Consider the following 25871-nt stretch of genomic DNA (forward strand, 5'->3'; position numbering starts at 1 on the left):
TGAAAGTATCCTCACCATGTGGAGATAAACCATCAGATGCGAGCACTTTTATAGCAACAGAAAAGAGACCATTGCGTATATTTTTCTACAAACATTGAAAGTTCAGGGACTCCCGGTCTTTAACCTTGCTATGCTTTTTACTAGTTGGATGTTGACAATCCTGCAGTAACTCATGTGCTAGTATGATACAACCATCAGGTTCATACCAGTGTGCAGTAGATTGGTTTATAGAAGAAATCTGAAGTTTCTTTATATTCCCTGACTTCTCTTCAACACTGCTCTTAGGAACATAAGTCTGTAGAACGCACAACGACAACATTAAAAGCTGCACCCAAACAGAAACATCGCGGGGGCAAGCAATGACTACATCTAACATAAACTTCATTGCCCTCGAGAACCGCAACTTGCACTTAGGTGGAATGTTCTTGACATTACGCAATTTCTTATGTAAAACCTTGTCAAGAAGATCCAAATTAAGACAAGGAGATTGGGCTGTAGAGTTACCAGAGTCGACTGTATCGGCCACAACTTCAGGAAATGAAGGACAAGAAATTCCATGAATGAGGAAATCAGCACCATCTCCATTAAAAGGGCATGGAAGGATATCTCCGGCATGTATGTATGGCCTCTTCCAAGAACTCAGCTCCATACAATCAGCACATAACCACATCTGAAGATGTCTCAGAACCACTTCCCATGCTTTATACACTTCAGGAATGGTAGCCAATCTATTCATGCAATGATCATTTTTGTTACCATTGACGAAATGCTTATCCTTCAGGTGTGTAAGCAAAGAGTACTTCACACGACCTCAACCCCCAACCCCATCTTTACAACCATTGAACCCTTTGAAAGGACAGTGGAAGAAAGCCTCAGCCAGAGAATCAGAAATCAACTCAGGTTCATGCGAAATGATTGTTCTATACATCAAAACCCTAAGAAACTTATTTTGCAGACCGTGGAAGTAATAAGGTTAGGGTTAGGGTAAGAAAAAGAAAGAGAAAATAAAGAAAGAAAGAGCGACCAGTTAAAACAAGAAGAATCAATGAAGAATTGGGTTGATCAAAGAAACCCCAAAAATCCTTCAAATCAACTGCCCGACTTCATCGCCTGAGCGTCTCTCTCTTTCTCAAGAAAAATAATTTTTTTAAGGGATTTTTTAAATTCCTTTATAAAAAAGAATCAATAAATAATTGGATTGGTCAAATAAACCCCAAAAATACTTTTTAAATATTTAAAATATTTTTTATTTTATATTTAAGGGATTTTCTCTAAATATATAGAGTTTTAAGAAAAAACAAAACCCATATTTGAAAAAATAAATGGTGTATTCAAATAAATGTCGTTATTGTTATTAATCTTGAGCTAATAATTAGTTTTAAGCCATTTAAGTTATGACGTGATGTGAAAGTACATAAATACCCTACATTTGATATGTTGAGGAAATCCATCACATGTTAGTCAATACTTATATATATCTTTTTAAAATATTTATATATTTGTAGATAGAGACTATAATGGAAAAAATCAAATAATGAGATAATTAAAGTAATGATCTTGTATTATTTACGATCTAACTATGAGGGAAGCCAATCAGTGCAAATTCATAATGAAAATAGGTTATAACTCTTACATCCATCAGATGTCTTTGGATGGGATGAGATTGGGATGACCGAATGCAACATTTGTCTCTCAAAATGTTATCCGACCGTCCAAGGCTCAAAACTCCTTTTGTTTTGTATTATAGATATTGTCGAGTGTTTGAAGAAACCCTCGACAACAATAAGGAGAAAATTATCGCAGCTAATTGTCGAGATTGATTGAAATGCAATGGAAGCAAAACCATCATTTAACAGATTAGCAGTGGCAATTCCAGTAAATCTCATTAGCAAAAAAGAAAATGATTAAACCTCCTCCATTTATCTAACGTCATTCAAAAACCAGGATCAATACGCATAACTAATAAGAATCATTACTAAGTGATGCCCGATGCATCACTATAGCTGATTAATTAGGTAGAGATGATTTTGATTTAATATAAGATATCATGCATTTTTGTTGATGGTGAGAGATTAGGGTTGGAAGATGCATACGAGAGATGTTGAATGTGTGATTTACTTGCGTGTTCATTAAGGATAGTTCTGTCCGATTCATATGGTGTATCAAATCTATGTTAATCACCGAATTAATCACGATTTTTGCACTCCGCAAATCCCTTTTTTGCTTTCCCTTTAACAAATATCCATTTATTTTTAGTTGAGGTATTTGTTTCGGCAATTTACCCATAAGTGCCATAACCATTTAAAAGTTACTGTAGCCATCACCGCTTATTTCTCCTCAAGTAAGCATATACCGGATACCAAAAAAAAAAAAAAAAAAGCATATACCGGATTATTCCTGCAGCTAACAATTAGAAAAAACCGCCTCACTAAACGTAAAAGTAAAACTAGGGGTGTCAACGGGTCCGGGTCCTCCCGGGTATCACTAGACCCGGACCCTACTTATAAAGGTCGGGTACGGATCCTAACGGTTCCGGGTCTGGTTCCTAAATTTGTGGACCCAGAACCGGACCCGTTTAAATATCTGGGTACCCGTCGATTCCGGGTACCCATTGGTCTTAAGAAAACTATTAAAAAAACCTCAAAAACTTAATATTTTTCTCTTTTTGGCTTGGATTTAAATAACTTTTATAAAAGTTTATTATTATTTCTTATTAATGTACTAAATAAAGATTAAATGTAAGAGAAAAATTTAAAACGAGTAAAATATCAAAGCTAAAACTAGCAAAAACATGAATAGAGTATGAATAAACGGGTACCCGATACCCACGGGTACCCAACGGGTATTACCCGTTTGGACCCGTTTAGATTCGGGTCCAATCGGGTAATTATCCGTCGGGTCCTAAGTTGTTAATGGGTCCAACTTTAGGACCCGGAACCGGACCCAAATTTACCGGATCCGATTCCGGTTTCGGGTAATGGGTACCCATTGACAGCCCTACGTAAAACCCAATAATTACTGCAATTAAGAATCTAAAATCTAGGAATTACCAATAGGTACTATTATGCTAGTCTTAGTTAATGGCAGGTCCACCCACTAAAGCCCAGTAACCAGAGGTCCATAATAAAAAGAAAAAGAGGAAATTAGACCAAATTTTTTATCCCCTGGTCCGGTATACGTGCGGGATGTCATAATCCACTTTTAAAAATACCCAAACTACCCATTCCCTGATAGTACATATATATTTCTCTTAAAAAAAATCACCATTTTTTCCAAATCTGAGCTCCGTCTCCTCCTCTTTTCTACTTCTGCTCAATTTTTGCTCCTTCTTTTGGATTACGAGCTAGAGTTTTTTTGAATATCTCTTTGAAGATTTAAAGGTATGTTATGTAATATCTCTTTTTGCTGTTCTTGTTTGTTTTTTTCAACTGAATCTGTGAAGATCGGGTCGTTTTGATTACGTTTTCACTTTATTGTTTCATTTTTTGTTTGTTTTTTGCGTTTATTTTTGTTTTGGTTTGTTTTTTATGAATCTTGATCGTAATTATTCAATTTTTTGGTTAGATTATGATGTTTTTAACATATTTGAACTTTCGATTTGATTATCTTGTTGTTTTCGCTTCTTTATTTATCAAAATCGTGCTTGTTTGTTGTTTCAGGGGTATTATCCAACAATACATATGTTGCATACTGATACAAATTGCTTTTGATTCTGTTTTGTTCTTAGTTTTATCACTTGTTGTTGTTTGATTCATAAGTATATATCTTCGATACTGAAATAAGACTCTCTCGATTATGTTATTTTGATAGATTCTTTACATACAATTATTTTTTAGTTCATGAATCAGCAGTACATATGTGGCATACTGATACAAACTGTTTTTTTTTTGTCTAATCGTTGTGGTGTTTGATTAAGATTTTGATCTCCATGTTTGATTTCTTGATTATTTACTAGATCTAGATGAATAATCACGTTTTTGGTTCATTTCGTTATTAGATTTGATCATACTAGTTCCATTTTGTTGTTTTTGGATTTGTTTTTTTGTATGAAACAACAGTACGTATATCCTGTATTGACAGAAACCTAGCTTATTTTGAATGAAGAAGAACAAGATGGTGCATCGTTATGATTTACGAGGAGAATATTTGTTTTCTGTTTCCAGGTATGCTTTCTAATCATCTTGTTTGATTATTTTGTTCGGTTTTTCTTCTTTTGATTTGTTTTTTTGATTGTATTCTGATAATCAAATCGATTTGATTGACGCTTTTATGGTTTTTAGGTTTGTTACAGTTGTTTTTCGTGTATGAATTGACAGTACATATATGGCGTACTGATACAAAACTCTTCTAATTTTGTTTTATTTGAAGTTTTTCCAATTTTTTTGGTACGATCCATGAGTATGTATGTATAATACTGATAGGAAGTGCTATTTGCTGTGTTTTTGCTCCTTTTTTAGTCTTACCCTTCAGTACTTATGTGAAATACTGTAATATGTCTTTCGATTCTCTTATTTTTCATAGATCTGTCACCTGTTGTTGTCATACTATTGATTTGTAGTTCATGAATCTTCAGTACATATATCGCATACTGATAGGAAGTGCTCCTTGTTATGTTTGATTCAGTACGTATATGAAATACTGAAATAGATGCTCTTTGTTACGTTTGATTCAGTATTGGAATTGGATATGGAGATGATCTGGAGCTGCAGTTCAGAACTTATTGCAAGAAATGACAGATTTTGAATGATAGGAACAAGAGTTGTTGTTGGTTCAGATTTGCAAGCTTGTGAAATTGGTGGTGGTCTTGATGAAGTTACAAATTGGTTGTGATGTGTGTTTGATAGAAGGTGTGCTGCAAATGGATTTTGAGGAACATAGAAGGTTGGGTTGCTGATGTAAACTGAAGATACAGATGAGATAGAGGAGGAATTGTAGGTGGTGATTACTGTGAACAAAATCAGTGGATGAGATGTTCGTCTCAATGGGTTTATGAAGATGGTAGTGCTGTTTAAACAGGGAAGAAGAACAAGTCTGTGTTGCAGCTGAATTGAAATGACAATGGTGTTGATGTAGCTGTTGCAGTTGTGGTTTAAGCTAAGAAAATTGTGATGCAGCAAGATAGAAGATTACTGAGAAGATGGAGCTGAAGGCAGTGGTGAATGGTTGACTGCAGAGGTGCTGGTGCTGCAATAAAGTAAAGTGAATTGAGGAGTACTCAGATTCCTAAGTAGTGTAGCAAATATGTACTCAAATTTGCAAACAGTGTAGCAGTTATGTACTCAAATCTATGGTCCTTTATATGTTTTAATTAAATTTGGACCTCCAGATAAATAAAATCACGATTTGGTAGAAGTATGTTATTTCACACGTACTTAAACAGTGGGGTATATTAGTCATTTCCATGTTTTCAAATAACTTTGGACCTTAGAATAAGAGTAAAATCTAATTGGACCCTGCTATAAATAACCTTATGGGCTTTGGACCAAACAATAAATTTTCCATCTAAAATTTGGAAATTTATTGTTGATCAAGAAATTAAATACACTAATTTTCTTGAGCCACACTCTCGCGCACTACAGCAGTACAGCTCTTTCACTATCTTAGTGCACACGTGACGTGATTCGGTTGCATAAAGGCGAATATTCCAAGAATTGTCCTACTTCCAATAAAACAGTAGTCCTAAACCAATAGAATTTGTCTACCCAAAAAGATAAAGGAGCATACACGGCATATCTTTGCCACGTAGTCAAATTTGGATTTTTCTACTCGTCAGATTAAAAGATGTACAAACTTAAATACACCAGGAACACAGCTTATCAGAAAATCAAAAATATCGCGATCTTTAATATATTTTTATTGGACGGCTTATATTGTTAATTAGAATTAGGCGTGGTATAGTCCGTCAGATTATTAGTTAATGCTAAGATAAGCCGTAGTTAGGTATAGTTTTAACCTGCGCACGGTAGGGTAACCGAACTGAGAAGAAATAATTAAATAAGAAAAAACTCGCGTGCTCTCTCGAATCTCGATCACTCGAAATAACGGCAAGCATCACGCAAAATACTGCCCTTCATCACCGATCGAACTACTTGTTTATAAATACAAGAAATCTGTGGTTGGGGTTTTTGTCTCTTAAATCTTTTTCTCTCTGACTCAACGAAAACACAAACACCAACAAACAAAGGTGAAACTAGATCTCTGATCTTATCTTTTAATTTCTTTTTAAGATTTAGGTTTTAGTTGTATTAATGTTATCAACAGAATCCATGTTTTTATTTATCTGAATTCTGATTTGAGATCTTGTTTTTTTTAGATGGGAAGTGCTGAAGTTTCATTCAAATTGGCGGATCATCCAAAGCTTCCTAAAGGGAAGGTAATAGCTCAGATTGTTTTGGATGGATGGGGAGAAGCTAATCCTGACCAGTTTAACTGTATCCATGTTGCTCAAACACCAACCATGGATTCTCTAAAACAGGTAAAAATCTTATTGAATCTCCATTGAATTCCTCTTTTATTTCCGATGATCTGGTGAAAATTTATTGGTTAAGATTAAAAGTTAATCTCCTTTGGAAGCTCTAATTTTGGATGATTTTGATGTTATCTTACTCATAGATCTTGTTCTGTTCCATTTCCGATGATTTTTATTTTGTCTTTTATCTAGATTTGGTGGTAGTCATTGGGCCATTTCTATTCTTATTTGTGTTTCACTTATTAATTGAATGTTTTTTTTTCTTTTCTTTCTTTATTTATATTATATAAGCTAAATTCATATGTATGTAATCATGTGAATGTGTGTTAAATCCAATCATTGTTCATCATTAGAATCTTTAATCTTAATGCTTTGTTCAATTTAATTATTTTTGTGAGAATAAACAAATATACAAGTAGTTGAATCTAATTTTTCATATAACCTGTCTTCTGAATGTTTGTTGAAACTAATTAAACCTTGCTTGACTTGGGGTACTTTGAAAGTCCCATACATCCACCCAAATTAACTCCTAAATCCCCGTAGGTTTTGAGTAATCACTTCAAAATACCTCTTATAATTTTGTTGTTGTTAGACTTGCTTAGGTATGCCTTTTATCTCTCCCTTTCAAAACTTGTCAGGTATCCACTGTAAACCTCTGATGAGAATACTAAAATAAGGCTAGTGGCATACTAAAATTTTCGCCATATATCCAATCTGATTCAGAGCTTGCCGAAATATTACACTGATTATCTAATCCTTGCTCACTAATATTATGTTTTCTTTTGAATATCAGTCAGATGCTTATGCTTGGCATTGATTTCTTTTCTCTTTTTTTTTTATGGCTTAATATTGGTACAAACCTTTGATATTTAATATTTTTTTAAATATTGTTCCACAATTCCAATATGTTTATAATGCGAGTAATATGTTTGCTTAGCTAACATTTACTCTTTGTCTGGCGTGAAGGGTGCACCTGAGAAGTGGAGATTGGTAAGAGCTCATGGTAAGGCAGTTGGTCTCCCAACTGAAGATGACATGGGTAACAGTGAAGTTGGACATAATGCCCTTGGTGCTGGAAGAATTTTTGCTCAAGGGTAAGCCTTTGAATTTGATAATTTCTTTTCGTTCTTTTGTCTTTTCCTCTTTTCCCTCTTTTCTTAAGTAATCAAAATAGTGAGCATTATTTTTTTTTTTAACTCTAGGATGAAATCTTGCCCAGTCATGAAGTTTGTTTTCATTTCCTTGAAAAATATAAATTGTTTTGTTTCGTCCTATTTTGTTTGCCACTCTGTTCACGTAATATGCCGCGTAACTTTGTGTTGGTGAGTATATTTTCTAAAGACCTATATGGTTCTGAATGCAGTGCCAAGCTTGTTGACATTGCACTTGCCTCGGGAAAGATCTTCGATGGAGAAGGCTTTCAGTACATCAAGGAATCCTTTAAGGATGGCACCCTCCACCTAATTGGGTTATTGAGTGATGGAGGTGTCCACTCTCGAATTGATCAAGTGCAGGTATGGTTACATTTGATGAATGTATCCTTCTTTCTTCATTAACCAAGGAAAACACCATTGTTAGTTGCTCCGTTTGTGCTTTGGTTCATCTTTGGTATTTGATGCACTATATTTATTTGTTCGTTTCTTTGTGCAGTTGCTATTAAAAGGAGCCAGCGAGAGGGGTGCCAAAAGAATCCGCCTTCATATTCTCACTGATGGTCGTGATGTTTTGGATGGTTCAAGTGTAGGGTTTGTTGAAACTATTGAGAATGACCTTGCACAACTGCGAGCAAATGGCGTTGATGCACAAATTGCATCTGGTGGGGGTCGCATGTATGTCACAATGGACCGTTATGAGGTATTAGAAACTCTCTTGACCAGTCAATTGTAGCTTTAAGGTTTTATTTGCAGAAATACACCAAATCTGGCTGAAGTAGACCATATATCCACGAAAAGTAATGCCTCTCAAAGTTAGATATCCTTTCTTATAGGACCATATGCAATTAGGGCTATCACCGACCTTGTAGATTGCCGAACTCATAGCTGGAAGTATTTGTTAAATACCATGATTCCATCTGCTTGATTATCGAATGATATAATTGTACAATTTTTGTTGATTATGACTTCAGCTGGGTAACTGACAGTTCTCTTTATTATTAGAACGACTGGGGTGTTGTGAAAAGAGGATGGGATGCTCAAGTTCTTGGTGAAGCACCATACAAATTTAAGAGTGCTTTAGAAGCAGTTAAGACACTGAGGGCAGAACCAAAGGCCAATGACCAATACTTGCCTCCATTTGTTATAGTTGATGATAGTGGCAAGGCTGTTGGCCCAGTTTTGGACGGTGATGCTGTTGTGACTTTCAACTTCCGTGCAGATCGTATGACTATGCTTGCTAAGGCCCTTGAATATGATGACTTCAAGGATTTTGACCGCGTTAGATTCCCAAAGATCCGTTATGCTGGTATGCTCCAGTATGATGGTGAGTTGAAGCTTCCAAACAAATACCTAGTTTCACCACCAGAGATTGATAGAACATCTGGTGAATACTTGGTGCACAATGGCGTCCGTACTTTTGCCTGCAGGTACAGGATATTGTTATTTCTTAATTTTTCTTGTTGAGTAGAGCTGTATATATTTTGTAGCTGATTCCTAATATAATTCATCTTGTTCATTCAACAGTGAGACTGTTAAGTTTGGACATGTTACCTTCTTCTGGAACGGGAACAGATCTGGATACTTTAAAGAAGATATGGAGGAATACGTTGAAATTCCAAGTGATAGCGGAATTACATTCAATGCCCAGCCGCTAATGAAGGCCTTGGAAATTGGTGAGAAGGCAAGGGATGCTATTCTTAATGGCAAGTTCGACCAGGTACTGCAAATGATTTGATAATTAAAATGCTACTAACATTTTGGATGGGCTTTCGAGTTAATTAACGTGTATATCTTTGTTTTCCAGGTACGTGTCAACATTCCAAACAGTGACATGGTTGGACACACTGGTGACATTGAGGCAACTGTTGTCGCTTGCAAAGCTGCTGACCAAGCTGTTAAGGTAATATTTCTTGATTAATTGTTTTTCATCATCCCCTATAAGAATTGCCCCACTCGCTAGTTATGCGTCTGTGTTTCTGCCGGACTTTCGTGAAAGTGTGAAACATTCCATGAGTTCTTGGGGAAAATTTCCGTTTTTTGTTTATAATTAGTTTGTGTCCAAGCGTTCTTGGTGCAACAGTATCTGTGTCTTTCTTTCTTTTGTTATTGCATATAATTTATATGAGATTGCTGCTCTGCAAAGTCTGAAGAAAAGAAAAACTGTTTTTTGTAAAAATGGCAACGTCATAACTGCTTCTCCATCTAAACCGTGGTTTAGCAGTAAGGCCTGGATTAAAAGCAGTTGGACTTAACAGCTTTTTGTTCCCCGTTGCTAAAGACTTTCTTAAACTGGACCTTTTTTTTGAGTATTCACATGCACGAGTGGGTAACACAATGAGCATGCACTTCTAAGTCGTCAGATTTATGCATCCACTTATGTGCATCTCTGTAATATCAAATCTGACGGTTTAAAGGTGCTTGCTCATTGCGTGATAGCACTAGCCTTGAATATGTCAAACATCGTTTCTCTGCTTCTCATTGGACTTCTGTATATCAGCTGGAATGTGCTTTTAGATATTTTGTTTCCATTCACAGTTGGGTGTTCTTGATGTTTCAAGTTCCATGGTTAGGATTGATTTGTAAAGTTTTTATTTTGTGTGCTGTTTAATCAATATACATTTTGCTCTTCCAGATGATTATTGATGCGATCGAGCAAGTTGGTGGAATTTATCTTGTTACTGCCGATCATGGTAATGCTGAAGATATGGTGAAGAGGAACAAAAAAGGAGAACCCCTGCTAGATAAAAATGGGAACATTCAGATCCTCACTTCCCACACTCTTCAACCAGTAAGTGAACTGTTCAGTAATAAATTTTATTAGGCAATACTCCCAAACATGAAAGATTAGAACCCCCAAGTTCTAGGAAAGAAAATTTCTCATGGTGATTTTGTGTGTTATTCACAGGTCCCAGTTGCCATTGGTGGGCCTGGTCTAGCTCCAGGAGTTAGATTCCGCAGTGATGTTCCTGAGGGTGGTCTCGCCAATGTTGCTGCAACAATGATGAACCTCCATGGATTTGTGGCTCCAGATGACTACGAGACAACTCTAATTGAGGTTGTCTAGGAGACTGTTAATTTGAAAAATCACTCCCAGGGTCTGCAGAGGAAGAGATAAATTAGAGTCAGAATACAAGAACTTGCTTATCGGAGTGTTTATGTATTTTTTTACTCGATATTGAGCGCTCAACTAGTCACGCTGTTCTTAGTGCGTGTGAAGCGGTATTTTACATCATAATGTGCAAAACAGTTTTTTGTTTTTGTTTTATTTTGAGACTCCTACGAAGAGGAGATAATGTCATAATTTAATCTCAGAAGAATAGAGTTTTATAAATGATATTCGTTCTTGATAGAATCAATGATGAAATCAGTTTTTATGTGCTCTGCAAAACATTGTTGAAGTGTTCTCTCGTAAGCATTTCTGTGAAAAAGTTGTGTGACTTGTGTCTCATCATGTCCTAATCTTGCTCAAGCAAATGCAGGTCCCATAAAGCAGTGATAGTCCAGCAATAGCAAATCCCTGAGCCTTGTAATTACACAGATTTCAGTTGCCCAGAGAGGTGCAAAATTAGTTTCCAAAATTAAATTAATTTCCAAATGCCTCCAGCACGAATTTAGCCTATAGGGTCTGTTTGGCAGCTCGGAAACCCAACAACATATGCTAAGTAGAGATATCAGTTATCCAACTAGGAATTGGTTAACTTGAATTATGTTTGTCTCAAATTTTATCTTATCCCAGATTAACATAGTAGTTGTTTGGTTAACATCTCAATCACCCAACAGAAATCATAAGTATAACTTGAATCATGTTTGTTTCGCTCTCGAATTTAAACAACAACATGCAAATAACAGTATCCAAGTCTAACTCATCCAATTTAAACAACAATATGCAAATAACAGTATCCAAGTCTAACTCATCCAATTTAAACAACAATATGCAAATAACAGTATCGAAGTCTAACTCAACAGTATGCAAACATTAGCCGCGGCGGCGACGCTGATAATCATTCCACATTGCATCTGCGATTGAAGTTCGAAGTTCTGAAGCTACTTCTCGTTGTCTATTTCTCCCAAGTGTAGGGCATTCACTGTCTTGTTGCATTCTTGGATCGGTTTCTAGTAGGTTTTGTAAGTTCTCATCATTGAAAATCAAGTCATTAATGCACTCTCTGCGGATGTGGTTATGAAGGATGCAACATGCAAGTACAATTTTCACTTGTGATTCGAATGGATATTGAGGCTGCAGTTGCAAAATAGTGAAGCGTCTTTTAAGTATACCGATAGCACGTTCAATTGCATTCTGTAACGATGCATGTCGGAGATTGAATAATTCCTTTGCATATTTTGGACGATTTCCACCAAATTCCTTCAAGTGATAACGGACACCACGATATGGAGTAATAAACTGCGGCATATTGGCGAATCCTGCATCAGCGAGATAAAATTTACCTGTACAAACAAAAAAAGGCTAAGTTATCAATCAAGCTCTCCGTGGATATAACATAAATGTGATTATAGACTCTACTGCATATAGGATCTTCTTCCCCATTCTAAAATGAAGTACAAACATTGTACAATTTTCCCTGCAACAGTAGGAATAGGAATGGCAGCTATTGCAATGCAGTGTTAAAACCAACAGTAACTACCAAATCCAAAACCCTTGTTATTGCCCGTATTTTACTCGTTTACCATTTGGAAGACCACTGAACTGAGAGCCACCCATGAGTTATTAGCTCTTTTCTGAGATCCACCCGTGAGTATCAATGAAATGGATTCACATATGAGATTAAGTGGGTCTCGGAAGACCACTGAACTGAGACATGGGAAGTGTAAAAAACAGACAAATAGTTCCCAATAATCATTAAAATGTCATGCTCACAGATGAGATTAAATATCATGCTCTAGGAATAATCATTAAAAAAACAGACAAATAGTTCACAGATGAGATTAAATGTCATGCTCTAGGAATTCCAAACACATAATTCAACTGGAGGGTTTCTTTGATAGTAAATGATGAATTGAACAAATGATGAAAAATACAGCATGACCAGCATGCCTATCTATCTAATTAAAAAGTAGTTGTCTACCTGAGCTTCCCGTTAAAAAGATGTCAAAGCTAGAAACATGGGTTGGCAATAGTATTTGGAAGTAGAATGAAAAATATATGATAGCACGTTATACCTTCGGGCACAATTAATCTATCGCATCTTGTTAGAGCTGAATCTAGTATGCGTGAATCAGCAGCCGAGCCTTCCCAACCAGCTAGAACATACTGAAACTGTAAGTCAAAGGAACAAGCTACTAAAACATTTTGCGAAATGAACCCTTTTCTGCACCAAAAAGGGACTTGTTCGTCGAGACCAACCATTGCTGGTATTTGTGTTCCATCAATGGCTCCTATACAATCCTATAATGAAAAGAATACGAGTAAAAAGTAGTTGGCTGTGGATACAAACATATTTATATATACAACAAAAACTAATTGAGTTTATGTGATAAAGCTTGGTTGAAGATATGCAATACCTTGAAGTATGGATAAAATCTTGGGTTTTCTAAGATTTCAGTGGGGGTATCAGGCCCTGCTGGTACAAGAAAATCATCTGCCAATGCAACAATAGCATCCAAGACTGCATTAAAATGTCTACTAATTGTCTCACCTGAATGCTGAAAACGCTCTTGAAGTATCCTGTTACGTTCATTATGTCCAACAGCAAGCATAAAAATTGCTACTTTTTCTTCAACACGAACTCCATTACTATGACGAAGTAACTCCTTTTCTTTCAACATATCACATAATCTTAAGAAAACATGTTTTTCCATACGAAAACTATCCTGACATCGTGCATCATGACCATTTAAGACTTCATCTACATGAGCTGCACCACTAAGAATTGAATCATGGCATATTGTTTTCTCCAAAAAATATTGGTAATAAAACAATTAGTGTTGTTTGTGCTGTACAACTACTACCAAATCTTCTTCATCGTCAGAACTCGCCATATTACGATATCTTATATGTACCTACCAACAGAAAGAATATAGAAGAAAAAATCATTATATCAATAGAAAACACACAGAAAATTAAAAATCAACATGGAAACTTTAAAAATAAAAACATTTCAATTTAATTCATAGAGCAGGAACATAGTTCATAAAAAATGAAAGGAAAACTACTATTACAGTACCATAACAACACTAAACTTAAACATTAACCAAATTAAATCTCTGACACAAACTACTAAATGAAAAGAAACTTAAACATAACCTAGTAATTCGAAATCCCTGAGAATACTATGTGGCCAAACTTCACCCTATCAGACACCTAGTCACTTAAATTGGAAGGATAATATGCGGGAATATTGAGCTTCGATAACAACCACTGTCGTTTCCTGTTCCCAGTCAATGCAATGAAAATCTTAGCTTTTTTTCATCTTCCAATAAATCTAGCGCCTGCACAAAAGTATCATCATCCAAATTTGGTACATCCTCGAGTGCGGACACTAAACTTGCCTCTAAAGATGATGAAAATTTTGGTTTCTTTTTCTTAGTCGCAACATTGTTCACAGCCGCTGCCATTACCTGAATTGCATCTACCATTCCTTCTCCTGTACTCTTTTTGGTCTTTCTAAAAGGACGTGAATTCAGACCTGTTGAAGCTCGAGCCCTTTTTTGAGTGTCAGATGTACGCAAGTCCTCATCCTTATATTTATATCCATTCTCATTCTGTTCTTGAGGGGTATCTGGAGATTGCGTGTTATCTAAATTTTCATTATCATGGTCATCATCATCTTGCACAGTATTGTCATTCCTACAACGGCTATACCTTCCATTGGCCCTATTATCCCCAAATATAATAGCTAACTCATCAAAGTGAGCAAGGGTCTTTGTCCTCCACATTTGACATCAGGATGCTTCTGCAAGTGGAATTATAAAATTTTCCTATTAGCATATCTTCTAAATACAAAACGAAAATCAAAATTCATTCAATTGTTAAAGAATAACATAAATTACAAACCTTGATATAATCATCCCATACAGCATCATCAGCAATCACAATTTCTCGCGACTGATCCCATCCAAATCCACTTTGACCTCTAAGAGTACTCACAGCAACATAGTTCTTCTTCAAAGTTTTCATACGATTTTTCAACACATCCTTGGTAAAAGAAGAACCAAAACTCTGCTTGAAATTATCAACAAAGTGTGTCCAAGCATATTTGCTGAATTGACCATCGAGTAGTTGTCCTTTCTGTACTTGGTCTTCCATTAGACCTATGAACAGTCTATCCATGGGAGGAGTCCAAGTTGTCCTTCCAGTTTGGGGGTTGGATGATTGATCACTCTCCATATTCTATAATCAACTGAATATGTAAGCTATTGCTAAACAAACTTTTCAGGAAACTTGGCCACACAACAAAGCTTAACCCTGTGAACTTGGGAAGCTAGTAATTACTCAAACAAAGCTTGTCATAAACAAAATGAATTACCTACTGATTCAATCAAATCTACTAAAAAATCTTTCCCAAATTTAAGTCATACCAACCTACTATAAACAAACAACCTAAATCATTATAATTGTGATGATACCAGCAACATGCAATTGATAAAAACAAAGAAAACATATGTAGTAATGAGAAGAAAAACCACTATCAACAGAAAAACCAAATCATTAATCTATGAAGATGATATCAGCAACATGCAATTGAAAAAAACAAAAGACAACATACACAATAATAAGAAGATGGATAAATATTCATGCATCAACAAAGATGATAAGAAAAAGAAAGAGGATGAATATGGTACCAGTAACTTGCAATTGATTCCTAGCAGATATGATATGAAAACCCTCTGTAAAAAAAACAAATTGAATCAGATTTTATAGCAACTTGCAAATCAGATTTGCATGATAAGAAATTGAATCATAGAAATTACTAGGATGAATTGAATCATAGAAATTGAATCAGATGTAAAAAATTACCTACTAATTTAATCAAATTTAAAAAATTCCTTTCCCAAATTTAAGTCATACCAACCACTATCAACAGACAACCTAAATCATTAATCTGATTACGATGATACCACCAACATGCAATTGATAAAAACAAAAGAAACATATGTAGTAATGAGAAGAAAAAAAGAGGATGAAGATGATACCAGTAACTTGCATTGATTGTTGCAGATTTGATATGAAAGCGCTCTGTAAGAAAAACCAAATCAGATTTGTAACAAACTGAATCGTAGAAATTACTGGGATGAATTTGTTAAACTAAACTAGTTGAGAAGAAAGAGAATACCTTGTGCCAATTTTATGTGGAAACAATATTTGCATCAGTATATATAGGGAAGAAATTGGAAAATTCAGGTATGAAAAACCCTATCGTGGGTTTAGTAATGGTGATACAGGTATCATGGATTCGTGGGAATGGTAATGGGATTGTGGAGTTCTATCCTTGGCGAGGAAATTGGAAAAACAGGTATCTGAGAGAATACCTTAATCACACCTTTTTAGCATACGAAAATCACGGTGGGTTTTCTTATTCTTATCGCAAGTTGGGAATTGAGGGAAGACAAACACGATATAACCGTTTTATCTAGATAACCCATCCTAGGATAAGGATATCCAAGCGGCCAAACACGACCATAATCTCTCCAGTTTTCAGCGGTTGTTATAATGGTGCTGTAATTACTCAACCACATCCACGCCCTACTCAATATCATTCTCCCCTTAACCTTACCCATATTCCACGTACATATATTCAAATCTAGAGAGAGAAACAAGCGCGATTTTGAAATTTGAAAAAAGAAAATGTAACGGCCACATTATTTTTGTATCCACATCAATAGCTTTGAAGATTTCATCACTCCTCAAATATCTAACTTTACTTTCTTCCCCATCCCTCCCTCTTTCTCTCCCCTCCATCTCTCTGAGAACTTGATCAAATGGCGTCTCTAACACCAGGAATCCTACTAAAACTTCTCCAATCAATGAATTCAGACACAAAAGTAGCAGGAGAACACAGATCAGTTCTATTACAAGTCATAGGAATAGTTCCAGCTTTAGCAGGTCAAGATCTCTGGCCAAACAATGGTTTCTTCGTTCAACTTTCTGATTCTACAAACTCAACTTATGTTTCTCTATCAGAGCGTGATAATGAATTAATTCTTACGAATCGGTTACAACTAGGTCAATTTGTTTATGTTGAACGATTACAGTTCGATTCTCCTGTTCCTCGTGTTTCTGGTCTTCGTCCTATTCATGGTCGTCATTCATTTGTTGGAACTCCTGAACCGCTGATTGCTAAAATTTCACCTTCCAAACGTGGATTTGTTATTCAACCTGTTTCTGATTCTGATCCGTCTGTTCACCCTATATCTGCTTATGTTTCTAATAAGAAACGTGAAGAACCGTCGAAATCTGAGAAAGATACATCAACACCTTCAAGGCCTGCTCTTGCTTCTCGTGATAATGTTCCATCTTCAAATTCAGGTAATCTCAACAAGCAGTGAAGCTTATTTTTTTAATTTTGATTTCAGTTTAGTGCCCTAATCCTATTAGTATCCCTCTTTAAATGGAAATTGCAATCAAAATAGAAAAGAATGCCCTAGATTTGCCTATATATTAAGATGAATCCTAGTTTTTCCTGTGGTATGTTTTCTTGAATGGTTGATTTTAGTACTGTTGAGCTAAAATTATGACATCTTAGTGCCACAATTTACTAGCTTCATATACTTTGTACCCTATATTTCATCTGTTTATTTGAATTTTTGGGATTAGAGTGTTGCTATAGACCTAATTTTTGAATGAATACGTATTGGTAATTAGGTAACTGCATTGAGGGATCTAAGCCGATCGAGAAGCCGCGAAGATTCTCATCTCCAGCGTCAGCCAAGCAGAGATCTAATTCAGTTGGGAGGAAAAATGGAGGATCCATTGTGGAAAGACAACCTTCGCCAGCTAGTAAGGCTGGATCAAGGTCGGCGTCTCCAGTGCCGTCTAAGTGTGTAGTACCGAGCTTGATGCAAGCTCGGGATGACAACCAGAAGACTTCAAGAGAGCCTGCAATTGTGGTACCTTCTAGATATCGCCAACCTTCTCCTAGTCGAAAACAACCATCACCAAATTCAAGAAGGATTTCAGCTTCTCCTGGAAGAAGACTTTCAATTTTTGGAGGACTGAAGGTTTCTCCTGCTATTGGTGATTCTGCTAGTAAGAAGAAAATGGCAAGTATAGTTGCTGGTATATCAAAGGTGTCAGAGGCATTGGGATCTGGCAAGTCAATGAGGAAGAGTTGGGATGAACAGCCAGAATTCGCAGACTTGGTGGAGCATAAAGAAAAGGTTGCTGTTAAGAGTAAACCTGATATGCGAGCTATATTGCGAACTCAGGTATTTTATTCTGGTTGAGTTTTTATCTTTCTGCTATAGCATGTGTTTGGTTTAATTTTTTGTTGTTTGAATTCAACATTACATGAAAGAACTCCTTTGATCCATAAGCTGTCAGATGGTTGTATTACTAAAAAAAGGCATAATAATTTAGCAACATATCCTACGTAGGCTTTCTCTTGCACTGCAGATGGTTGAGATCCACATAGATATTTGTTTTCTGTCGAATAATTCAAAATGATAATGGAGATGAGCAAGATTGTAATATGGCAGCATAAATGTTGATGTGTAACTGTTTTATAATTTTACCGGCCTTGTAAAAGCAATTGGCCTAGTTGAGAAAACTTGGATGTGGAGATGTAACTAAATGAACCCCCCTCTTCAGATTGGAGGAAAATGTGAATTTCTGTAAGAAGAAACCACCAACCACTTATATCTATCTACTGACATACTAATACGTGACATTCCAGGTTGCAATGTCTAGACGTTTAAGTGATGCCAATGCTGGGCAGACTAATCAGGAGGATCCTCCATCAAACGAAAAACCCAAGGCTAGTCGCAAAGCTGAGAGTTTATCAGTTATTGATAAACCAGGTCAAACAACTCCAAAAATCACTATCCATGAACGAAAGTGGACTGATGGTAGCATTCCTTTCGATGCTGTCCCTGCAAACCTTGCAAAGCTTGGGAAGGTACGCCTACTGCAACCATGGAAATCAAATATGTGGCATGTCAGTAGATGTGTTAGTGCTGCATTCCTTTTAATTTCAGATTCTTTTTTAGAATCAGTCTGGGCAACTTACTTTCGGTCTACTAATTTTATAGGAAGCACTGGAAAGGAGAACTCTAGCGTCTACAGCTGCTATTGAAGCTCTGGAAGAAGCATCTATCACTGAGTCCATCATCAGGAGTTTGAGGTAAACAACTGAAGACACATTACTACATCAATGCTTAGTGTTAATCTAACTCTTGTTTTTCATATGTCTGGTTCTATGATATCTTTCCTTGTAAAATTAATTCTTTTTTCATCCGCAATAGTTGTGTGCTTATATTTCTTTTTTGGTCGCAGCATGTTTTCGGACCTCTGTTCTTCATCCAAGGTTGCAAATCCAATTCCGACCATTGACCGTTTCCTGTCAATCTATGAATCCGTCGTCAAGTCAACCATGCTTGTGGATTCTCTTGCTGCTAGCCGAAGCAATGACAAAAGTGATGACCTTTTGTCAACTGAACGTGCAAAACCCATTTCTCTTTGGATTGAAGCTGCCTTAGCTACTGATCTTGAAGTTGTCAATCTCTTAAGCAATCAAACAGGGACACCACCAAAAATTCCATGCTTATCTGCAAATGATACAAGACCTCTTCCATCACCTCCAAAGACAAGTTTATCTAAAAGGACTTCAAGGATTCCATTACCCGATCAAGTTAATGCGTCATCATGGTCAAGAGGATGTGGAGTTAAAGAGACAGCAGAACTTGCACTGAATCTGAGAAAGGAGATGCAAATGTGGTTTCTGAAATTTGTCGAGGAGGCTCTGGATGCTGGTTTCAAGATCTTTGAGCAAAACTCGAGTGGAGGGCTAGCAGTACGTAAAGATAACAGTGGTCCAGTTGCTGCAGTTCTATCACAGTTGAAGAGAGTGAACGACTGGTTAGATAGTGTTGGAGCAAAACGTGAGGAGTTGGTTACAGAGAAGATTGAACGACTCAAACGGAAGATCTATGGGTTTGTCATTCATCATGTTGGAACAGCCCTTGATAACTCATCAGCTTTATTATCATCTGCTTAACTCTTTTTTTACATTCGCATGTCAGTCTTCAATGTATTCGAAACAAGAGTTTTTGTTTCATGTGAATGTTTCTGATCATTTATTCCACACTTGAAAACGCAAATGATTGTTCATTCCAAATTGTCATCTCACCAGTACTACCAGAACGTGAGATTGCCCATATAAATCCTTGGAAGCTTTTACATTCGTTTTATTCACTGTTGATAGGCTGAACGAATTCTGAACCATGTCAATTCGATGGTATTTGTTTTATTCTTAGTTTTGCCTTGTGAAAGTGAGTTTTACCCAGATTAGGATTGGGGCATCAAGTTTTAAACCAAATTTAGAAGTCGGTTAATTAGAGGTTCATAAAAGGAAATTAACTCTATGGGTTTCATCTATAAAAGGAGACAGACTGTCTCCAAACTTTAGAAATCAAGCGACTATCTTTGTGAAGCTGGATTTAAAGGTGCTGGTCTGGAGAGTTTTAAAAGATTTTATAATCAGTTCTAGCTCCAGAAAGCGTGATGATTAATTTCGTAGGACTGTTTCAATAGAAGTTAAATGAACAATCTGTTTGATATCTTTGAGGCATGGGTGTCGGCAGAGGTAATAGAAGTAGAGCCTCGCAGTGAGGAACATTTTGGCCTTCTGTTAAATTTCATCAACTTTTTGGCATAGAAAAAGAAAAGGGTAGAGAACAAGACCATCATATGTCCGAGGTAATTATTTTTGACATGCAAAAGTGATGATCGATTTTGAACTCAGGATCGATTTCAGTTTTTGAATATCAATGGTCATATCTCTTTCTCGTATGAAATTTATTCTGTTTTACCAGAACTTTCATCAACCCATTTGATCACTTTGAGTCGTTATCCGATGGAATTGGATATGCAAACTAGATTTTCAAACTTGGCGAACTTTCATCAACCCATTCACGAACTTAGATGTAAAGGGTATGCAAACTAGATTTTCAAACTTGTACAGTTCACGGATTTTAGATTGACTAGGTATATACACTGGGTATGTGTACGTCTCTCCAAGCAATTCTCAATTTCTCTCATTCTTAAATTTGAAACGTTCTCAATAGGCGCTTGGGCAATTTCCAAAAATAGTTTGGTAATGTACATCGCACCCAAATGAATCTCCACAAGTCATCGACGCGCCATTTAGATTGATTGGAGTTGGGTCATACCAAATCCACTACTTCACACGTGTCTCATCCATAGTCAATGAACGGTTTTTTGGGTACTTCTGCTATTTCTTTTTTGGGTGGATATTTGGAAGTAAAGTGGAACACCCCTTATTCACATATTTATTTTAGTACCAAAATTATCCTTTCTAATTAAGTCAGTATATTGATTAGTGAGTTAATTAATGATTAGTGAGATTAAATTAATAGGTTGATTTTTTTCAAAAGAATAATTATTGAGAAGGAGAAGAAGAAGACGAAGGTGATAATGAACATGAGGGTTTTAGAAGAAAAAAAGTTAGATCTTTCTCTTTAAGAGCCATTACAAGAGTATGATGTTTTGAGTATTCACGGATACTTCAAATTTAGTTAAAGGTGCTTGAATTGGCCAAAACATTCCTAAAAATTAACAATTTACAAATTGATTTCGGTTTAGTTAAAAAAGTTCGGCTACGACATCTGAAGAACAGGTAGCTGAACTCATCTGCAAGTGTAGTTCGGCTAATGTTTCTGAAAACACAGATAGGCTAAGTCAGCTTTAATGGAGTTTTTTCTTTCAGAGAAAAGATCGGTTATGAGAAAAAAAATTGTGACGTAACCGAACTCAATATATAGGTCTTTCAGAGAAAAGTTCGGTTAGAAGAAAAAAATTATGGCGTAATCAATTTTTTTGAGACGAAACCAAACTTTTTGTGACGAGACCAAACTTTTTTGCGACGTAACTGAACTTTATGCACGTAAATGAATTTTTTGCAACGTAACCGAACATTTTTACGACGTATATAAGTGGTTAGTAGGTTAAGGTCAGGTTAGTCATTTCCACACTTTAGGACACCCCTCATAGCTATAAAGTGATATTCTTATCACATAATAGTCCCCCATCAAAAAAGGATAGTGTCCAAAAAAACGCTTCTAGTTAACGGACCATGTCACTTTGAGTCTTGGAGACACAACGTCTCAAGAGCCGACCTGGTTAACAGAAAAATTGCGCATCCCTTTACGTAAAGAAGATAGATGTGCAATAACCAATGATCATAGCCATAGGTAGTATCGCACAGTCCTTCGAATCAGCGGCCCTTGGGTTCGTGGATGGTCCCAAAAAAAATGTAAAAATTCTCATGTGATCTAAAACTTGCATCGTGAACGAGAAAACAAAAGTGTGAACAACTATTCTCTTAAGTTTTAGACAGAAGTGTGAGCGAGGAAACAAAATTATTGCCATTTGATGTATAATTAAATGCCAGAACAGATGCTCATTGGCAAAGTATGCATCTTCTTAAAAAATGTATGACTATATGTAACATTAATCATGTTTGGTCCTGTGTGTTTGTTCATAAAGCTTGTAATAAAATTGCAGATGCTCTTGCTAAAGCAGCTAGAAAACTTAACTTATGTGGAGAATGGTGGCTTCAACTACCTGACTTGTTAATTCCGTTCATAAGATATGATGTAACAACTTTGCCTATGTAATAGAACTTTCTTCTTTGTTAAAAATAAATAAATGCCAGAACAGATAAGGCTGGATCTAGAGGTGTAAAACGTATCGGTCCGACACAGCCCGGCACACGAAGTCACGTACTTTCCGTGCCATGTACCTTGTTGTGCCATGTTGTGCTTTACTAGTCAAATGTTAGGCACAACACAACCCATGGGCACAACACACGAATAAACGTGATGTGTCGTGTTGTGCCGTTCTGGCACACATGCTACAAACAATTTTATATCACTTAATGATATACATTAAATCAAACATTATCACGAGAATGTAAATAGACAACATATCATTTGAAATTATTTCAAGTAAAATTAACAAGTTTATTCAATAAAAAGAAATAGCTCATCGAAAATAAAATTGGATCATTGACATGTAAAGTAAATGTTCTAGTCAAATATAGGCAAGACATTTATAACAACTTTATTGAAGTATATTTTCCAAATATTTAGGTATTATATGTGTTGTTATGAAAGTAAGCCAGCATAACAGTGATAAAATGTCAAAAACTAGCTAAAATAGAGACTCTTTTGTGAAATATACACAAAATTTGATGTATTGTGTCTTGTTATATGGTGTATTTGTGCATGATATGACGTGCTTTCTTAACGTGTTGTGCTGGACTGGGCCACCTGCTTATCCGTACCGCGTGATGTGTTGTGCTATTGTGACGATTAGGCCAACCCAGCACGGCCCACGAAACTAACGTGTTGGACCGTACTGGGCTAAATCACGTGCTGGGATGGGTTGGGCTCACATTTTAGCGTGTTGTGTTGGGCTGTGCTCGTGCTGGTACAACCCAATTTACACCTCTAACTGGATCTACCACGACCTTGTCCATTGATTATTGGAGAGCAAACCATGATTAAAGCAAGTTTTATGGTGGAATTCAACCTATTCCAACTGTGGAAAAATTGTGGAATATCAAGTCTAGTGGCTTCCAAGTTGGGGTCTTCCACAATTTTTCCAAACCATGTTTCGTAATTTTGTGGGATGGTCCGTGAAATCCATGGAAGCGCTAATCTGATTAAGCGTAAAACGCTATTCAGAATAGCGCGCAATAAAAATAGCGTCCAACACTAATCTTTTTTTTGTTTTTGTTTTTTTGAAGCATGCATTTTATTGATATGAAATTAGTTTACAATTTGTCGTGGTTATGTGGTACCCATGGAATCATGAAATATAATGACTAATAAAAAACGGGATTGCCTGGTCTCGTATTTTGGTTGATGAGTTTCCCAATTGACTTCCATCTACCGCATGATTGGCCAAACCATCTGCTGCTTGGTTTCCTTCCCTGTAGTTGTGAATAGCATCATGTGGGATATGTCTGAATCTATTCTTTATTTCCTCAATCATCTCTGAGATGTGCCAAGGAGGAGAGGTAGAGGATGTGATGAAGCGAAAAACAATTTCGGAGTCTGTTTCAAAGACTACTTTTGGCCATTGTCTTTCTGTTGCCATTCTTGAAGCCAATAGTAGAGCCCAAGTTTCTGCGGTTAAGGCGGTCGTAATTCCTAAAGGTTGAGCCAGAACCATTAAAGTTCGTGCGTCAGAATCTCTACAGATGAATCCTGCTCCCACAAAACATGGGTGACCTCTGGCTGCTCCATCTGAATAGCGCTTACGCTATTTAGAAAAACGTTTTTATTATCCGTGGATCTAAAACAAGCCATTGAAAATATAATGGCCGAGGAAAAAGTGTTATTCTAAATAGCGTAAAATGCTATTTTAATTACCCTTTTTTACAATTCCACCACTATACTTGACCTTCCATAACTATTTCAAATGACGAGGTTGTGGAAGATGAAATTCTTCCAACATAAGACTTGCTCTTAATACATACTTGCTCTTAATACATACCTGGTATGTTCTCTTCCAACTAATCAAAGTAGATGAAATTTTTGTTCCAGCTTTCTATTCCAGATAGCCAAAATTGGTGCAGTAATGTGTATTTTGATTCTACGTCAATTTGTGTAGCTTTCAATTTCAAAGTATAAAGGTAAAGAATTTAACAAGAGATCGAAGCTATTTTCAACAAACCAAGAAACAAACGATAATACTAGAACACCGCTGCAACGGTGGAGAAGGCCGATCGAGAAAAAACAATACATTACTGCAATGGGACTCCAAAAAGATTTGTGACCCTCAAAACAGGTGCAACCAATTTGCTTTTCTCTTTAATATAATATATAAGTCGTAGTGGATACAAAAACATGGTTTTAACTTTGAGTAATTCTAAACAGACCGAGCAAAAGAAACCATGCGGAAATCGCCTCTCACACATTTCTTTTTTGTGGGTCACAATTAGGGGTGTCAACGGGTCCGGGTCCTCCCGGGTATCACTAGACCCGGACCCGGACCCTACTTATAATGGTCGGGTCCGGTTCCTAACGGTTCCGGGTCCGGTTCCTAAACTTGTGGACCCAGAACCGGACCCGTTTAAATACCCGGGTACCCGTCGGTTCCGGGTACCCATTGGGTCTTAATAAAACTATTTAAAAAACCTCAAAAACTTAATATATTTCTCTTTTTGACTTGAATTTAAGAATTTTTTATAAAAATTTATTATTATTTCTTATTAATGTACTAAATAAAGGTTAAATGTAAGAGAAAAAATTTAAATGAGTAAAATATCAACGCTAAAACTAGCAAATATACTTGTAATTTTGCTAAAAACATGAATAAAAGAATGAATAAACGGGTACCCGATACTCGCGGATACCCAACGGATATTACCCGTTTGGACCCGTTTAAATTCGGGTCCAATCGGGTAATTACCCGCCGGGTCCTAAGTAGCTAATGGGTCCAACTTTAGGACCCGGAACCGGACCCAAATATACCGGGTCCGGTTCCGGATCCGGGTAATGGGTACCCATTGACAGCTCTAGTCACAATGGATCCGCGTCCTCGGAAGACGTACAAGGGGTGTTTTGTGAGAGGCGGTTTTCCCATGGTTTCCTTTTTCTCGGTCTGCCAAGAATTTTTGTTTTAACTTTTAAGCATTGTAATTTTGATTGGTAATATTTTGTAACGGCGGTGATCGTGATGATAGTTAAGCATTTCTGTAGCGGCCGTAGCTGTGGAAGTGGGTCAATGGCTGTGTCCAGTGGTGGTAGATGTGCTATGTGCTATCCAAAACACAGCATAGCACTCGTACGTGTCTTAATCTAAAGAAGTTTGGGTCCAGTGGAGGCACGCCATTTTGTTCACAGAATCATAATCATCAAGCACGCCACGTGACTGTCGAGAGATAACTTCTTCCCTTGTTTACTTCGCTCTTAGCCGAAAGTTAAGGATTGGTCCAAACCATTTTCTCTCAGAACCCGGGTTGTAAATCTGTTTCAGAAGTTCTTGGATCTAATTATTGAATATCTATACAATAATTACACCGACGAACTAAGATCAAGATCGT

The 25871-nt window shown here is 36.5% G+C and overlaps 4 protein-coding genes across 4 annotated transcripts; 2 read left to right on the forward strand and 2 right to left on the reverse strand.

Annotated features, from left to right (window-relative positions):
- The first annotated feature begins 6021 nt into the window (after window positions 1–6021).
- Window positions 6022–11011, forward strand: LOC113308696 (2,3-bisphosphoglycerate-independent phosphoglycerate mutase). The gene is made up of 10 exons (XM_026557162.1): window positions 6022–6184; window positions 6314–6475; window positions 7436–7563; window positions 7833–7983; window positions 8120–8323; window positions 8626–9050; window positions 9148–9340; window positions 9428–9523; window positions 10256–10411; window positions 10529–11011. The coding sequence occupies exons 2-10, from the start codon at window positions 6314–6316 to the stop codon at window positions 10685–10687; spliced, it is 1674 nt and encodes a 557-aa protein (XP_026412947.1). The 5' UTR covers window positions 6022–6184; the 3' UTR covers window positions 10688–11011.
- Window positions 11012–11599: 588 nt separating this feature from the next.
- On the reverse strand, window positions 11600–13534 carry LOC113312397 (putative nuclease HARBI1). Its single transcript, XM_026561146.1, has 3 exons — window positions 13144–13534; window positions 12802–13027; window positions 11600–12069 (listed from the first exon to the last, which is right to left on the reverse strand). The coding sequence occupies exons 1-3, from the start codon at window positions 13438–13440 to the stop codon at window positions 11600–11602; spliced, it is 993 nt and encodes a 330-aa protein (XP_026416931.1). The 5' UTR covers window positions 13441–13534.
- A 485-nt stretch (window positions 13535–14019) lies between these two features.
- Window positions 14020–15443, reverse strand: LOC113312398. The gene is made up of 4 exons (XM_026561148.1): window positions 15424–15443; window positions 14636–14971; window positions 14483–14534; window positions 14020–14378 (listed from the first exon to the last, which is right to left on the reverse strand). The coding sequence occupies exons 2-4, from the start codon at window positions 14966–14968 to the stop codon at window positions 14020–14022; spliced, it is 744 nt and encodes a 247-aa protein (XP_026416933.1). The 5' UTR covers window positions 14969–14971; window positions 15424–15443.
- Window positions 15444–16421: 978 nt separating this feature from the next.
- On the forward strand, window positions 16422–19997 carry LOC113309101. The gene is made up of 5 exons (XM_026557527.1): window positions 16422–17107; window positions 17444–18006; window positions 18474–18695; window positions 18829–18920; window positions 19073–19997. Exons 1-5 carry the CDS (start codon window positions 16561–16563, stop codon window positions 19791–19793), a joined length of 2145 nt encoding a protein of 714 aa, XP_026413312.1. The 5' UTR covers window positions 16422–16560; the 3' UTR covers window positions 19794–19997.
- The last annotated feature ends 5874 nt before the right edge of the window (window positions 19998–25871 follow it).

This window comes from Papaver somniferum, chromosome 9, assembly GCF_003573695.1.
Source record: "Papaver somniferum cultivar HN1 chromosome 9, ASM357369v1, whole genome shotgun sequence".
Taxonomy (NCBI): domain Eukaryota; kingdom Viridiplantae; phylum Streptophyta; class Magnoliopsida; order Ranunculales; family Papaveraceae; genus Papaver; species Papaver somniferum.

Bases quoted from the DNA above. Each gene is read 5' to 3' on its own strand.
- LOC113312397 (XM_026561146.1), bottom strand. From the start codon at position 13,440: ATGGAAAAACATGTTTTCTTAAGATTATGTGATATGTTGAAAGAAAAG. The intron at 13,028-13,143 runs GTATTGCATATC...TTTTCATTATAG, and splicing joins GATTTTATCCATACTTCAAG to GATTGTATAGGAGCCATTGA. The intron at 12,070-12,801 runs GTATAACGTGCT...TTGTTTGTACAG, and splicing joins TAGATTAATTGTGCCCGAAG to GTAAATTTTATCTCGCTGAT.
- LOC113309101 (XM_026557527.1), top strand. From the start codon at position 16,561: ATGGCGTCTCTAACACCAGGAATCCTACTAAAACTTCTCCAATCAATG. The intron at 17,108-17,443 runs GTAATCTCAACA...ATTGGTAATTAG, and splicing joins TGTTCCATCTTCAAATTCAG to GTAACTGCATTGAGGGATCT. The intron at 18,007-18,473 runs GTATTTTATTCT...GTGACATTCCAG, and splicing joins GAGCTATATTGCGAACTCAG to GTTGCAATGTCTAGACGTTT.
- LOC113312398 (XM_026561148.1), bottom strand. From the start codon at position 14,968: ATGGAGAGTGATCAATCATCCAACCCCCAAACTGGAAGGACAACTTGG. The intron at 14,535-14,635 runs GTTTGTAATTTA...TTCCACTTGCAG, and splicing joins TATGGGATGATTATATCAAG to AAGCATCCTGATGTCAAATG. The intron at 14,379-14,482 runs GTTAGCTATTAT...ATGAAAATTTAG, and splicing joins ACCCTTGCTCACTTTGATGA to ATAACACGCAATCTCCAGAT.
- LOC113308696 (XM_026557162.1), top strand. From the start codon at position 6,314: ATGGGAAGTGCTGAAGTTTCATTCAAATTGGCGGATCATCCAAAGCTT. The intron at 7,984-8,119 runs GTATGGTTACAT...TTCTTTGTGCAG, and splicing joins CTCGAATTGATCAAGTGCAG to TTGCTATTAAAAGGAGCCAG. The intron at 9,341-9,427 runs GTACTGCAAATG...TTTGTTTTCCAG, and splicing joins TTAATGGCAAGTTCGACCAG to GTACGTGTCAACATTCCAAA.